This window comes from Garra rufa, chromosome 24 (genome assembly GCF_049309525.1).
Source record: "Garra rufa chromosome 24, GarRuf1.0, whole genome shotgun sequence".
Classification (NCBI taxonomy): Eukaryota; Metazoa; Chordata; class Actinopteri; order Cypriniformes; family Cyprinidae; genus Garra; species Garra rufa.
In genome coordinates, this window is record NC_133384.1 from 22,225,279 (window position 1) to 22,243,509 (window position 18,231).

The 18,231-nt window shown below is 31.8% G+C and overlaps 1 protein-coding gene across 1 annotated transcript in view; it reads right to left on the reverse strand.

Moving 5' to 3' along the window:
* ctnnd2a (catenin (cadherin-associated protein), delta 2a) overlaps positions 1 to 18,231 on the reverse strand; it is a 452,260-nt gene that overhangs the window by 276,921 nt on the left and 157,108 nt on the right. Inside the window, exons 6-7 of the mRNA XM_073830570.1 lie at positions 7,746 to 7,939; positions 814 to 1,381 (exon numbers count right to left, since the gene is read on the reverse strand). Coding sequence (XP_073686671.1) covers positions 814 to 1,381; positions 7,746 to 7,939 — 762 coding nt within the window. The remainder of the gene's footprint in view (positions 1 to 813; positions 1,382 to 7,745; positions 7,940 to 18,231) is intronic.

The following is an 18,231-nucleotide window of genomic DNA, read 5'->3' on the forward strand; positions in this document are numbered from 1 at the left end:
TAATTTCAACTATTATTTTCTCTTGTTGATTATATGTAAACATCTTTTATGTGAAATACTGTATCTTATTCAGGTCAGTACTAAATAAACAATAACATTTATTTTGTATGATCCTTCTTATTTTGGTAAAATAAATGGAGTGCAGTGTTAGTTCTGGCAGGTCACATTAGTCAAGCTAGCAAACGTCTACCTATAGGAATACGTTGCCAATCATAATTTCCTTTATAAGGTCCCTTCAATCATTATTCAGCAGCTATGGCTTTGCTCAGGAGCTAATCACCCACCTCCATCCCCAGCTCCTCCTCTTGTCCAGTAAGGACTTGGTCTGGATGTTTCTTGTTGAGTCAGACCACTGAAATTTGTTACATTAAATAATCACTTGAAACATTAATGGTATTTGATACACTACATCAATTTTGTTGCACAGTCGCTCTTGTTCGCTCAATTCAGCTCTCACTAAAAACGAATGGCTTCCAGTCGCTTCAAATAGTTGTCATTGCCAATGATCCTTCACTTCAAAGCTGAAATCAATTAAACATGTTTCAAACAGTCTGCCATCTAGTCACCAACTAGCACAGCTTCCCTGCACACTGATGTACTTGTTTTGTTTCCTGCTGCTGTTTGAAATGAGATTATAGTTGAGCATTTCAAAGAAAATACATTGCCAGATTACAAAAAGTAATGCATTTGTACTGTTTTCTTGGGTGCCTGAAAGCATTTCACGCTTCAAATACGTCCCCAACAGAAACACCCACACAATGTTTGTTAAATCCCAGTTGGTGAGTCAAAGGCGGGTCAAGACTTGTTACTCACCAGCAAGGCTGCCTGGTCTCTGTAGAGTGGCGGTGGCGTAGAGATCGTGGGATATCTTGTACTGCTCCGATGAGTGCACCAGCCTTTTGGTGGGTGAAAGCGTAGCGTAAGACGACACTCCCGCGGTCTGCAGCTGCTGATAGATAGGCGACGCGTTATTCGGTGGAGACGCCAACCGGTGAGGGGAGCCAGAAGCGTGAGTACCGGGCGATCCTCCGATGCCCACCGCATTGATCGGTGAGCTGCTGCTATAGGATTTTGCAAGCCTGCCTGGAGAAGGTTTGGGGGAGGCTGAGGAGGACGAGGAGGGCAGGCGCTGGGTGGTGGCGTAGCCAGGTGTGTCGGAGGCCGAACCCAGACGCTGCAGTTTAGTCGGGGATCCGCTGGCCGCCGTGGACTGCATTGAGTTCAGGGGCGAGCTGACGCGCTGGGCAGGCAGAGTAGAGCTGGAGTAGTACAGGCCCGGGCCGGACGCTGCAGAGTGGTGCTGGGAATCGGACAGCAGGGCACCTCCATGACTCTGACAAGAGTCGCCCGCCGCGAGCTGGGCTGCACGGTTAGATGTCACCTGTAAGGAGAGAAAGATAACGGTTATATCTAGTCAAAACAGATCCTAAATAAAAAAAAAATAGAGGAAAATTAAAATAAAAAAAATCTGTTATGTGTTATGTCTATATATATATATATATATATATATATATATATATATATATACATATATATATATATATATATATATATATATATTTGACAAAACCATTCAAAAACATTCTTTAAAACATATTTTGTGTTCAACAGTCATACTGCCACTGAATAAAACAAAAAAAATATTCTAACTTTTTGATCTCACAATTCTAGCTTTTTTCACATAATTGCAAGATACAGTACAAATGTGCAATTCTGAGAAAAAGTCACAATTTTAAGATATAAACTCACAATTCTGAGAAAAAAAGTGACCATTTCGAGATATAAACTCACAATTCGGAGAAAAAAGTGACCATTTCGAGATATAAACTCACAATTCGGAGAAAAAAAAGCCACAATTTCTAGATATAAACTTGCAATTCTAAGAAAAAGGTAACAATTTTGAGATATAAACTCGCTATTCTGAAAAAAAGTGACAGTTTTGAGATATAAAGTCGCAATTAAGAGACAAAAAGTCATAGTTTCGAGATAAAAACGTGCAATTCTGAGAAAAAAGGTCGCAGTTTTGAGATATCAACTTGCAATTATGAAAAAAGTCAAAATTTCAGGATAAAAACTTGCAATTCTAAGAAAAAGGTAAAAATTTTGAGATATAAACTGGCAATTCTGAAAAAGTGACAATTTTGAGATATAAAGTTGCAATTAAGTGACAAAAAGTCATAGTTTCGAGATATAAACTTGCAATTCTGAGAAAAAAAGTAATAACATTTTAAGATATAACTTGCAGTTCTGAGAGAAAAAAGGCAATTTGGATATAAATTTACAATTTCAAGAAAATGTCACAATTTCGAGATATAAACTTGCAATTCTAAGAAAAAGGTAAAAAATTTAAGATATAAACTCGCAATTCTGAAAAAATGATATAAACTTGCAATTCTCAGAAAAAAGTCATAATTTCAAGATATAAAATCACAATATTGAGGGAAAAAAAATCACAATTTAGAGATATAAACTTGCAATTCTAAGAAAAAGGTAAAACATCTGAGATATAAACTTGCAATTATGAAAAAAAGTCAAAATTTCAGGACATAAACTTGCAATTCTGAGAAAAAAGTACCTGTTTCAAGATATAAACTTGCAATTATGTAAAAAAAGTAATAACATTTTAAGATATAACTTGCAGTTCTGAGAAAATCGGCAATTTGGATATAAACTTTTAATTCAGAGAAAAACCTCACAATTTTGAGAGATAAACTCACAATTCTGAGAAAAAAAGTGACCATTTCGAGATATAAACTTGCAATTCTCCGAAAAAAGTCATCATTTCAAGATATAAACTTGCAATTCTAAGAAAAAGAAAAAAAATTTAGATATAAACTTGCAATTCTGAAAAAGTGAGATATAAAGTTGCAATTAAGAGCTAAAAAGTCATAATTTCGAGATATAAACTTTCACAGTTTTGAGATATCAACTTTCAATTATGCAAAAAAGTAATAACATTTTGAGATATAACTTGCAGTTCTGAGAAAAAAAGGCAATATGGATATAAACTTATAATTCTGAGAAAAAATTCGATATCAACTTGCAATTATGAAAAAAAGTCAAAATTTCAGGATATAAACTCGCAATTCTGAGAAAAAAAGTACTAGTTTCGAGATATAAACTTGCAATTCTTAAAAAAAGTGACAGTTTCGATAGAGATATCAACTTTCAATTATGTAAAAAAGTTATAACATTTTAAGATATAACTTGCAGTTCTGAGAAAAAAAGGCAATTTGGATATAAACTTATAATTCTGAGAAAAAATTCGATATCAACTTGCAATTATGAAAAAAAGTCAAAATTTCAGGATATAAACTCGCAATTCTGAGAAAAAAATTACTAGTTTCGAGATACAAACTTGCAATTCTTAAAAAAAGTGACAGTTTCGATAGAGATATCAACTTTCAATTATGTAAAAAAGTTATAACATTTTAAGATATAACTTGCAGTTCAGAGAAAAAAAGGCAATTTGGATATAAACTTATAATTCTGAGAAAAAATTTGAGATATCAACTTGCAATTATGAAAAAAAGTCAAAATTTCAGGATATAAACTCGCAATTCTGACAAAAAAAGTACCAGTTTCGAGATACAAACTACAAAAGAATTTAAGATATAAATGCAATTATGAGAAAAAAAGTAAATTCGATATATATAAACTCAACAATTTTGACTTTATTTCTCAGAATTGGGAGTTTATATCTTGAAATGATGACTTTTTTTTAAGAAATGCAAGTTTATGTCTCGAAATTGTGACATTTTCTCAGAATTGTGAGTTTATATCTTATAATTGTGACTTTTTCCCAGAACTGCACATTTATACTGTATCATGCAATTATGTGAAAAAAAATCTGAATTGTGACATGTAAACTCACAATTGCGAGATAAAATCTGCATTACATTATTTATTTTTTTATTCAGTGGTGGAAATGGGCTTCCATAGGTTTGACATGACATGATGGTGAGTTACTGAATTTTCAATTTTGAGTGTACTGTCCCTTTAAGGCGGTTTACATATGTATGAGACAAGGGCATAAATTCCTTAGGAAACCTTAAAAATCATACAAATTCCCTTGAAAGTAACAGATGAAGCATGTATCCTCAACACATAAAAAAAAGCCTGTAAACGGAAGTTATTACATATACATGTACGGCCATATGTTGCGTTTCCTCATGGGATCACCACCCCTTATGTCAATGGATGTTGCATCGCCCGTAATTCAGAAGGGCAGGCGTGTGCAGATAAACCCGGGCAAATTAACGCTGGCGCAGTGCCAGTCATTTCAAAACACGCTTTGGCTTGTGAATAAACATTTCTTCCTTTAGATTCCTCATAATCACCATGACGATTGTGGGTGATTACAATGAAACATTGGTTCCACTGTTTCTCATTTACAGAAAGCATGAAACCTGATTATTCTTATTCAGAATAAATTAGGTTATTTTTAAACTGCCAGTCAGTGCAATTTCCAAGGGGGGGTGGGGGGGGGGGGGGTGGAGCTAAGCTGCCTTCTTTTTCCCTTCACTGCATTGATATCAGGTAATAATATTCAAATAGTCAGGAAAGTTGAATAAATATGAGGCAAAGGTCTTGAAGATGGAGAGAATGATTGTGCTGGAAAAGTCTATGACATTTAAAGCTTAACCTGGTTCTGTTTGCCTATACGCTGTGTTCATAAACAAAAAGAATCTTCAGTGGTGCAGTGTTCACTGTATAGAGTTGTTGAGCTGGCTATAGGCTGAATTCAGAAAAATTGGGCCACTTTTGTCATTGAGATGAAAGGGACAAAGTGCTGCAATTTATAGTACCCAAATTCACCCTAAAAATCCTTGGTGATTAGGATTTTGCCAGGTAGGACTTTGAACTTTTTAAGCAAAACTAATAAAACCTACATATTAACATGCACAATAAATACTGAACAAACATAAATAAAAACTCTCCCCCTTGCGTACAGATTTTTCTACAATTTAAGAATGTAAAAAATATGTATATTTATTCATTTTTTATTTATAATTTAAAAAAAATCAATCAATCAATAAATAGATGCTACAATGTATTATTTATATGCATGCAGTATTTATATTTTATTATAAATAAATTTATTAATTAAAGTACTTGCTTTTACAATGTAAGAATGTAAAAAATAAATATTTATTAATTTTTAAATTATTTTTTTTAGCATTTATTTAAATTTTATTATGAATAAATAAATAAGTAGATGCTAAAATGTATTATTTATATGCATGTGGTATTTATGTTTTATTATAAATAAATAAATGCTAAAATGAATAAATATCTGTTTTTATTTATTTATACATTTTTAGCATTTATTTACTTTTGATTATTAAACTGAAAGAGATGCTAAAAAAATTATATTTATTTATTATTTACATTTTATAAAAAAAAGACAAAAAAATATATATAATGAATAAACATGTATAACCAAATGTAAATAAATACTAAAAATAAACAAATATTTAGTATTTATTTATTTATTTTGTATCATTTATTTATATTTTATTATCAATAGATAAATAAAGATACATAAATGCTAATAATGTATGATTTATAAATAAATTAATATTTTGCATTTATTTGCAATTTTTTTGTCAATATATATATAATAAAATAGAAATAAATGCTAAAAATAAATAAAAAATTGTATTTATATTTTATTATAAACAAATAATTAAATGCTAAATTGATTTACATTTATTTATTATTTATAATTTGTAATTAAAAATAAATAAAGAAATATTTATAATAAAATAGAAATAAATGCTAAAAATAAATAAATATTTTTATATTTTATTATAAATAGTTAAATAAATATGAATAAATGCTAAAAATATTTTATACGTATGCATTATTTATATTTTATTATATATAAATAAACATTTATAATAAAATATAAGTAAATGCTAAATGCTAATATATATATATATATATATATATATATATATATATATAATTATTTACACAGTTTTAGCATTTATTAATATTTTATTATAAATAAATAAAATATAAATAAAAGATAAAATAAATACATATATTTATTTTTTATTCATCTATACATTTTTAGCATTTATTTATATGTATTAAATAAATAAAATATTAATAAATGCATTATATGTATATATATATATATATATATATATATATATATATATATATATATATATATGCATTATTTATATATATAAAAAAAAAAAAAAAGTTCTTTGTCCTGATGACTATGTCCTGTTGATTATGTCTTCACATAATCTGATAGTTCTTTGCTCAAGCTTCACACGAGACAGCATTTGTACAAAACGCTTGATCATCTTGGCCAAATCTCAATCACATCATTCTTGCTTTCGTCTCTTTAGAGCAGCATATATTGATTCTATTATCCCAAAGCCCTATTTAGAAATGGTTTACAACAAGAACTACAGAAAACGTTATGAAAAGTACGTTTCTCAGTCTGCAAAAAGCCTTTCGCTTATAACTTTAATCTTTATTTTCAACAATGTGCGACTTCTCCTGATAAGACTTTAATGAATGAGATAGTAGAGATGGACGCAATCCTCTAAAGAAGAAGAAAAAGCTGAAGATAGGATTGTGAAGATTTAAAAAAGGCGTTTAATAGCTCAATATCATGTTATACCAAGGTGTAATGCAATTATACCATCATTCCTCTGCCAAATGCTTTCCATCTCTCTCTCTCTCTCTCTCTTTCTCTCGCGGAGAGGGGGAACCACATCCCGGCATTGAGAGCAGAGGAACACCTACTTGAAGAGACTGTTACTGGATGAATTATTTAGGGAACAAGAGGTTTACGGTGTTAAAAATATCTACATAAAAGCACCTAACTGATGCGTTGTGTTATATAAACCCATCCTAGAGCAGACAAGCCCTCTTCAGATTACCCTCCACTGAATCAAGTCGACAGTCCGCACAAAAACACGAGAGAAAGAAACACAATGCAGTTTCTGCATTCAATATAAACCAAGGCATTTTTTTTTACTGAGAAATGAGAATGTTTTCAAAGAATCTTTGCAGCAAGGCCCCCCTCGACTCTCAAGTCCGGAAGGCCGAGGATGCTGGGCATCTTTCATTAAAACACAGAGGGCCTATGTGTTCATTAAAAGTGTCAAAGGATGAGAGAGAGAAAGGGAGGGTGAGCAAGCGAGAGAGGATGTGCCAATGTCAGCTTTATCGTGACCAACCGCTCAAGCTCTTCTCCGGCCATTTACATGCATTAAACACTCAGTTAATTAGCAAAAATGGAGGAAATTAAATATTAGTGCTTTGAACAGAAAATATACCTTTTTAGCAGAATGTCTGCGGCTCGTAGCAGGTGCGCAGGACTCGTTTAAAAGAAATGAAAGTTTGGGAGAAACCGCCCTGCAGGCTTTGCTGTAATTACAGGCTCATCAACAGGGCACAATTTAACTCCCCGGATAATGACAAAGTTTGCTGCGTGCACGCTCGCCGCTCGATGCAATGCAGTACTGCTGGCGTCTGCTAACAAATGCTTCGGTCTTGCAGTTAATTGCTTTAATCAGGTCTTGAAATCACTTTTTAGGCAGCAGCTTGAAACATGATCCCAGCTGGAGCCAGGAAAATTGTTCCCCCCCCCCCCCCCAAAAAAAAAAAAAATCACGAGATCTGATCACGAGAGACTTGAGGTGCAGAACAGAGTCGTCTCAGGATGGAATGGATGGATATATAACGAGACCGGGAGGAAAAGAAGCAGTGCTCACCTGATTGTAGCTGTGCACGGCTCCTCCAGGCTGGCCGCTGGAGCGCGGAGGGGGCTGAGGCTTCTGAGATTGTGGTGCGGACAAGCAGTCGCTCAGGGCCAGGGTCTGGTTACTATGGTAGCTGGCGGAGTACTGGAGGGAGCCCTCTGGGTTCGAGCTGAGCTGCAGTGAGCTCTGAGAGAGCAGACTCGGTCCTGTGTGCAGAGCGCCAGAGCGAGAGAGAGAGACGGAGAGAAAGAGAGAGAGAGCAATTTCAGCAAGGCAGCGATGCAGCCCTCAGCCTGGCAGAAATGGCATACATAATTTATTAGAAGGGGAGGAGTGAAATAGAGAGAAAAGGAAAGAACGAGCAAGCGAAAGACAGCAACGAGAGACGGGGATTAAAATGACAAGAGAAAACCCAAGCTGAGGAATGTGCGAGGAGAGAGAAAGCGAGAAAAATCGTGTTTAAATGTTTGTTTGGGGGGGGGGGGGTGCTAGGAGAACTAGGGTCGGGCATGAGGACAACTGATCAGGAACAATCCTCAACTTCAAAACATTTAAAGGTGATATCTGAGGTTTGTGAAAATGTGAATAATTTTAACAAAATAAGAGTGATCATACATAATTCATGTTACTTTTTTATATAAGATATTTTACATAAAGTTTTGCACATATAGTCCACAAGAAAAATGCAGTTTTTTTTGTGATGGTTGTTCATGAGTTCCTTGTTTGTTCTGAACAGTTAAACTGAGCACTGTTCTTCTAAAAAATCCTCCAGGTCCTGCAGAGTCTTCAGCTTATTTGAACCCTTTCCAGCAGTGACTGTATGCTTTTGAGATCCATCTTTTCACACTGAGGACAACTGAGAGACTCAAACACAACTGTTAAAAAGGTTTCAAGCATTCACTGATGCTCCAGAACGAAACACAATGCATTTTTTTTTACTTCATTTTGTACTGTCCTTACGAAGCAACAGAAGATACCTGCATGTTACCCAGAAGACTAATTAAGTACAATTTACCTTGAATCTTTAAATGTAAACAGATTTCACCCCCAGTTTATAATGCATTGTGTTTCCTTCTGAAGCATCAGTGAATGTTTGAACCTTTTTTAATAGTTGTGTTTGAGTCCCTTAGTTATCCTCAGTCTAAAAAGATGGATCTTAAATCACAGTCTTCAGTTTTCCAGCACCTTTTGCATATTTGAACCCTTTCCAGCAGTGACTGTATGATTTTAAAATCCAGTGAGAACTTTTGAACAGGATGAAGATGTCCAAATTTTTCTTATTTTGTTAAAATATAATTTATTTATTTTTCCATTTTTTTACTGCCCTTCAGAAGCAACAGAAGATACTTGCATGTTACCCAGTAGACAAATTAAGTACAATTTACCTTAATCTTCAAATTCCCGGCTCTTAATGCATCGTGTTTCCTTCTGGAGCATCAGTGAATGTTTGAACCTATTTTTAATAGTTGTGTTTAAGTCCCTCAGTTGTCCTCAGTGTAAAAAAAGATGGATCTCAAAATCATGCAGTCATTGTTGGAAAGGGTTCAAATATGCAAAAGATGCTGGATAACTGAAGAATCTGCAGGATTTTTCTGAAGAACAGGGCTCTGTTTAACTGTTCAGAACAAACAAGGGACTCAGACAAGCACAGAACACTATTCAGAGCCTCAGCCTCAGAGGATGCAAGAGAGCAGTGGATTTATTGATTTATTATATACACTGTATATTACGCGGCTACCACACAGATCTAATAAAAAAACTGTTTACCTTCACAGACATAACTGACTGTTTTTGAAACTTTGTGTTTTTAACATAAACTTGTGTGTATTTGACAATTTAAGTGCAATACAACATGAAAGAAAACTTTACTACTCACATGCAGTGTGTCAATCGTTTTCTGTGTGTGTGCTCAAAAAAAACTTAAAACAGATTCGAAATGCATGATTTCAGCTTGATAGACATGATAATCAAAACCAAACTGATGTTTTTCAGCAGAGTATCTGAGCTATGAGTTGTAAAGGGACAGTCCAGTCTGGAAAAGGGGGCAGGGAGCAGCAGCTCATTTGCATTTAAAGATACAGGCACAAAAATGGCGTGTTTCTGCTTCCACTCAATATAAGCATTTAAAAAAAATTATATAATAAATGAACTGTGGGTTATTTTGAGCTGAAACTTCTCAGACACATTCTGAGGACACCTGAGTCTTATATTACATCTTGTAAAAAGGGGCATAATACGTATCCTTTAAAACATTTAATAACAACCATACACAAAAACGTGCAAAAAAGCCTCTATTTTGGAAAAGAGGTATTATTCTGAATATTTTTTGAATGTGTGGTATTATTTTATACCAATACCTTGCAGTGTCATCATTGCATCAGTGTACACTAATGCGGAATTCCATCAAAATCTGCCATTTTACGAATCTGATTTGATTTTTTAGACAAAAAAGTAGTAAAATATACTCAATTCATCAAATATAACAAAGTTAAAAGTTGGTTTCCATAGTGGTCCTTGATGTTCAGCATAAACTTCACTCATGGTGACAGGTGCACCAAAACTCTATATTGACAAAACATACAATCACAGTTAAACACCTACAGAGTATAACTCCTCACAAATTGATCAATAAAACAACCTACTTAAGAGTTAAATTTTAACTTTCATATTCATGCTCATTGGATGACAAAAATATTTGAGCCAATCACCTGAACTGTAAGTGTCATGTGATAGATGATCTTTCGTTTATTTGCGTGCACTCAGAATAACAACGAAATGTTGCGCTTTTGTAAAATAAAGCAAACAGCTTTCTGCCATCCTCTGTGAACTTGAGCACGAAACTCAGGAATATTGTGCATACTAGCCTTATGGACATGAAAAATTTATCTATGGAGAGTGAAATGTCTACTTTCAAACGAACCAATTCAAATAGAAAGCAAATATTATGTAACACAGGCGCATCCACTACTGCGTAGATGATGAGTCAGTGCCGATTTCATCTCTTAAGCTGAAAAACAAGGAAAGCACTAGTTTATCAATAAATTAGTACAACGTTAATGCAGTCTCCTTGCTGTTTTTCCCTGACACATTCACAATAAGCCCTATTATATCTGCCGGTGTACAGTGGCAAGCTTTAGGACGTGTGCACTTGAGCGCTTATTAGGCTATGTATGCAATTAAATTATTATGCAATTATTATGATTTAAATGATTTATTCATAAACATCTTATTAGTTGACTAATGCTTAAAAAGAATGACTACTTGTCGACCAGAAAAATCCTTAGTTGAGGGCATCCCTACTGCATACATACAGCATAAGCAGTTTTTGATGTAAATTAGACTGTGTAATTTTAAAATTTAAAGAGTTTCTGATATAAATTTAGTGAAATTATACTACATAAAACACACGAAACAAAATCAGCAGACGGGTTGAATGAGATGCAAATTCACTTTCTGGCAGCAGGTGGCGCTTATGGAACAGCAGAAATGCAGCGTGTCCTTGGTTACAGCTGTAAACAAAGCAGCAGAGATACATTCATATACACTCCTACCCCTAATTGTATCACAATACGTTTATCATCTCAACCGATTTGAATCGTCATGTATTTGTATTGATTTTCAACCACCTTGCGGTGCATCGTTACATCCCTAATAATTTATATATAATATATATGTGTGTCCCCCAACAATCTCTCTGGGGTTGATTTACCTGTCAAATATTTGAGTAAACATAATGACCAAAATGTCCACTCCTGTCAGATTACACAGATAATCACCAACATCCTGACTGCGTGTTTGGAGAGCGCTTCTGGGCCATCCTGACAGCAAACCAGATTCTATCAACAATTCATAGTTTGTCAAGATGCTATCAACCCTCATGTAGCTTTCAGCAAGCCCATGTTTGGACTATCAGTCTCAATCAGAGATTAGCTGCTCCTGAAACATACTGTGAAAATAATGATTGTTTTTCCGTCCCCTCACAAAACGCTGTGCCTTTAAAAAAAAAAAGCTTGAGTTAAAGCATCTCAGGTTTCTCAGGAGGAGGATGCTGTCTGCTCTCTTCGCGCTACACAATAATCTATGGCTCCTGTATCAGACAGATCCATCAAGCTGGTCTGGAGAGATAAGAAAATTGGTGCATTATTCGAGTCCATAATAGCCTGCTGCTCTCATTTATGTTCCCATTGATCTGAAAACCCCTGATCAGACGTGGGGAATGCAATGCAGCTTTGGTTAACCTAAAGCATTACTCTGCCCTGGAAGGTGAAGTTTTAAATGGCATTAAAGATGATCAAAAGCAAAAGAAGAGTCATGAGAGTCTACTTGATGAACTATACTTTTAATGCTGTCACATAAATTGTCATCCTCATTTTTCATTATGCCAGATAGGTACTGCAAATTGTGCTTGTTTTAAAAAAAGTTATAATAATTTTATTAAATATTAAAAAAAAAAAAAAAATGGCTATATAAGATAATAAAATGTAAAACAAAAATGCAATTATGCATGCATAAACAAACAAACAAACAAAAAACAAATAAATAAAACAATGCAATTATTCATGCTTAGAATAATATATTAAAACAAGAAATGCAGTGATGAATACATGCATGAAAATAAAAAAGCTAAAAACTAAAAATGCAATTGTCAAGAAAGAAATAAAGACAGAAAATATATACATATATACACAAAAATGCAGTTATGAATGAATGAATTAATGAATGTTAAAACAGAAAATGCAACTGTGTATAAAATAATACAAAAAAATGCATTTGTAACATAATAAAATAAAACAAAACAAAACATTTAATGCAAGCATAAATAAAAAAATCTTGAGGAAAGAAAGAAAGAAAGAAAGAACAAATTAAAAACAAATTAAAACAAGAAATGCAGTTATGAATGCATGCATAAAATAATAAAATAACTAAATTACTAGACAAAAAATTTAAATACAAGCATAAATAAAAAAATAGAAGCTGAAAATGCAAATTTTGAGGAAAGAAAGAACAAATTAAAAACAAATTAAAACAAGAAATTCATTTATGAATGCATGCATACGAGAAATAAATACGTTTATAAATATTAAAACACAAATGCAATTGTGCATAAATAAAACAAATAAAAAAAATGCATATATACACTAATAAATTAAAACAAAAAAATAATACAAGCGTAAATAAAAAAGAAAAGAAAAAAGAAAGAAAGAAAGAACAAATTAAAAACAAAACAAAAAATACAGTTATGAATGCATGCATAAAATAAACAATTAAATAAATAAATATTAAAACAAAAATACAGCTGTTCATAAATAAATGAATAAAACAATAAAATGAAATAAAATGCAGTTATAAATGCATAAATAAAAAAATGTTACAACAAAAAATGCAATTGTGCATAAATAAATAAACCCAATGAAATCAAATAAATAAAATAGAATTAACTACGTTTTTAAAAACTGACATGGGTGCCCTATCATTTCTGTTCACTGACCAGGAGGTTAGTGTAATTGGCCAGTGTTCATAATTAAACGACTAACAATGGGCCAGGCCGATATATCACTGTCACTCGTGCTAATATTCTAATGTAGTGTGTGTTGCCTCTCTTTTGTATGCATACTGTATGTACGTTTTCACGCATGTTGTTTTCACCCTCCTGGGAATAAGTCTCTCATTTGAAGCAGCGTCTCTAAAGAGGCTGCAGCTATAGAATCACAGCACTTACACTAAATATAGCTCCTCACCTAGTGTAAGACACTTACACAGCTCTTACACATCTGACTTCCCCCATCCTCAGTCAAGCCTACCCAAGATTTCCAAAGCGCTCTCATTCACCTCCTTAAAACAGAGCAGCTGGATTAGTTAAACTGAGGATAACACCTCCATACATGTAAAGCAGCGTTGCTTAAACCCCAACATCAAAGAGCCGGGCAGCACTGCATGCTTTATCACACAGAATAAATCACACATCTCCAGTGTACAGTCCTCCAAACACCAGGTTCACGGATTTCAAAAGCTTCTGTAGTGAGGTGGAATTCATAGGAATGCTCCTCTTTTCCCATGTCTCAGTCTACAAGTCTTTTTTTAATTTTTTTTTTTTACCTGAGTTAAATCATTAGAAGCATACATTTCGATACCAAGTCAAAACTAAATAATTAAGTAAAATATTAGATCTGTATGCATTAAAGCGATAGACCCAAAAATGAAAATTATCTCATCATTTATTCACCCTCATGTTATTCCAAATCTGTATGTTTTTCTTCCGTGAAACATAAAAGAAAATACCAAAAGAATGTTGATTTATATTGTAAAAAATAAATCAGAATAAATTATAAAATAAAACAAGATATGGAGTTATGAATACACGCATAAATAAAAATAAAAGCTAAAAGCTAAAAATGCAATCAATTGTGGATAAATAAATACATGCAATTAAATGAAATACATATTTTAAAATGGATAATTAAATTATACATGCATGGATGAATAATATAATAAACTAAAATAAAACCAAACCAGAAATGCAGTTATAAATGATTGCATAAATAAATAAAATAAAATTAATGTAAATAAATAAATAAATACAATGCAAGTATTCATGCATAAATAAATTAAATAAATACAAATTAAAAAAATTAAAATGTAATTATGCATGTATGGATTATTAATATAATAAACTATTTTATTATAGTTATAAATGCATGCATATAAATAAATAAATAAATAAATAAATATCAAATATATATAATTTATGTAACTTATAACATAAACAAAAAAAATGCAGCTATAAATAAAATAAATACAATAAATAAATAAAACAAAATATATGGAATTATGCATGCCTATATAAAATATAAAAAATAAACAACAAATGCAGTTATGAATACATGTACATAAACCAATAAATGAATGAATGAATAAATAAATAAATAAATAAATAAATTAGTTAATTAATTACACTGTAAAAAGTAAACCGTTTGGATCAAAATTACTTTAACTGGTAACACCTGAAAAAATGTTACGTTTTTTAAAATTAATTAAATTTGATCAACCTAATTTTCCTAGGCCAATCACACTTAGATAATTTTACTTGATTCAATCCTAATATTAATTTGAAAGAATGTACAATTCTAAGTTACAATTTGGAAAGCAGAAAGTCACGTTAAATAGTCAAATAGTTATAGTAATCCAACTTACAAGTTCACTTTTTACAGTGCAAGCACACATAAATTCAATAAAATAAATATTTAAAAACTGAAAATGCAATTATGCTTTCATGGATAAATATAATAAAAAACTAAAATAAAACCAAACCAAACCAAACCAGAAAAGCAGTTCTGAATGCATGAATAAATACAATATAAAAATATAAAAACTGAAAATGTAATTGTGCATGCATGGATACATAAAATAATAACATAAAAAATGCTGTTATGAATGCACGCATTAATAAATAAATAAGTAAATAAATGTATTTAAAAACACAAATAAATAAATAAAACAAATTAAATGCAATTATGCATGCTTTCATGAAAAAACAAAATAAAAGTTATGAATACATGCATAAATAAAAATGCAATTGTGCATAAATAAATAAATACAAATAAAATTATTTATGCATAAATAAAATAAAATAATTATTTTAAAACTGAAAATGCAATTATGAATGCATGGATGAATAGTAAACAAAAATAAAACCAAACCAGAAATGCAGTTAATTATGCATACATAATTTAAATTAAATAAATATTTAAAAACTAAAAATGTAATTGTGCATGCATGAATACATTAAATAATAACACAAAATAAATCAAGAAATGCAGTTATAAACATTAAATTAATAAATGTATTAAAAATAAAATTATTTTAAAAATAAATACATTTATTTCAAAATAAATAAATAACTATTTGGTTATTAACATTCCTTAAATACCTTATTTTGTGTTTAATAGAAAAAACATGCATACAGGTTTGGAACGACTTTTATCTTTGTCAGTCTATTACCCTGTCAACAAGAATATGTACAAAAAATACAAAATTAAATACAATTAAAATATAATATTAAGAAAAACAACAACAAAAAAAAAAACAGTTCTCTTAATTTATTTCTTTGTTAATTATTGCTGATTGTTTACTTGAATAATTAAATTAAGCAATGCTTACCTAAATGGAAGGAAAGAAAATTAAGGCAACATGCCATTGCTTTAATTTGCTTAATTAATTTTAAATAAAGCTGTGTGCCAAACAGCACATTAATGTTCTCTGTGATACTGAGTAATTCCACTGGTAATATTTTCAATTACACATTTAGTACTAATGCAACCAGGGTGCAAATAGGAATTTTGGCTAGAAAAAAAAAACTGATTTGAGGATATACATTTATTTTCCAAACAAAATTTCAGTGCAAATTAGTATATCGTCCACGTATCATCAAAATACATGCATTATGTTTAAATTGTCTGTAAGATAGTCATGGTTAGTCATAGTAATGTTTAACTATTGCAAAAGACAATGGAAGTAAATTGGATAAAATACAGTTGCTTTACTTGCTTGTTTTAACATTTCATGTAATTCCAAGCTGTTAAATTAACCAATAGACTAAATAAACTTGTAGTAGAAATATCTAATCCCATCACAGAAGTGCATGGACTGTTGGACTATTATATAAAATATCACCAGAAGCTGCAACTGTACTTTTTTGCTTCCTATATGATGAAACATTTCACAAGGGACCTATTTTTTGTATTCCTTTACAAGACTCACAACAGAATCATCATGCTGCTTTGACGCAGTGTGAGAAAGAGTGTGACACGGATATATAATATATAAATATAAATAGAAGAAACTTATGGAAAGGCTGACATTGCACATAGCAGGCACTGAGACTGATGCCTTCAAGACATCAATCTCTTTCTTATTCCTGTGCTGCTTAGATCACTAATGCATTCTGAAGAAGTCGGGGACAAGCTCCATTTAAAGAATAAAGCCTTTGGATCACGAAGGGCAATGTTTGTTGGCCGTCAGATAATACGTAAAAGCGTGTCCACATCAGACACCTGCACAGCGCTCCAGCTACTTTATCTTGACTCCCCCTGCTATCAGATAAATTATTGAAAGCCACTCTGTCCTTAGCGAAACGTTAGAGCTCACTGTAATTCTAGCCCGTTATAGTAAATATACTTAGTTTCAATACATAATTCATGGGCTGTTATGTTCGGCTGTGGTATTCTGACGCCTGAAGCTCAGAGAATGTTGTGGTGGCGATGTCTATTCAGCGGAGGCGTTATCTGTTTTGATTATTTCGACTTTAAAGCTGGAATTGGATCGCAAAAACCTGTGGCATTTTTCTCTTGTCACCGACCTTAACAGAAAACGCAAAGTCAATAACTTATTTAAAAGCCGCTTTGAACTCTGTAAAAAGATCAATGACATGCAACTTTCTGGGAGGAGATTAAGACAGTTTTCGGTGAAGTGATATATCCTCCATAAAACAGACACTTAAGCTTTTGTGTTGTTAATTTCTGGCACAAAAAAAAAAAAAAAGAAGAAGAGAAAAAGTGAAATGCGGGAAAGGGTGGTAAACTTAGATAGCACAGGAGTTCATGGTCACCGAATATGTTTTTTTCTGAGGTAAATGTGACCACAAAACCAGTCATAAGTGTACATTTCTTGAGATTGAGATGTATACATTATCTGAAAGCTGAATCAATAAGCTTTCCATTGATGTATAGTTGTTTGGAAAGAAAAATCCAAATACTGAGAAAAATGCCTTTAAATTTGTCCAAATAAAGTTATTAGCAATGCATATTGGAACATGATCTTTACCCATCCTACTGATTTTTGGCATAAAACAAAAATTGTTAATTTTGATCCATGCAATATATTTTTGGCTATTGCTACAAATATACCCATGCTACTTAAGACTGGTTATGTGGTCCAGGGTCACATATTGTTCACAAGCTGTTATATGTTAGATGTCTTTCCATAGCTGAAATACTAAATGAGCGATTACATGAGACAGGATACAGATTTCGTAAATTTTACTCTTTCTTTTAACATACCTTCAGATGTTTATTATGGCTGTGTTTTAGTGCCATGTTAAAAAAATAAAAAATTCTAAAATGATGATATTAAAATCACAATATTTTGAAAATAAAGTCGAAATTACGAGAATAAGGTTGAAATTTTTCGAGAATAAAGTAAAAAATTACAAGAATAAAGTCTAAATGTTTTGAGAATAAAGTCAAAATTTGAGAATAAAGTCGAAATGTTTCGAGAATGAGGTCGAAATGTTTTGAGAATAAAGTCATAATATTTTGAGAATAAAGGCAAAATATTTTGAGAATAAAGTCGAAATGTTTTGAGAATAAAGTCAAAATGTTTTGAGAATAAAGTCGAAATGTTTTGAGAATAAAGTCGAAATGTTTTGAGAATAAAGTTGAAATGTTTTGAGAATAAAGTCTAAATGTTTTGAGAATGAAGTCGAAATGCTTTCAGAATGAAG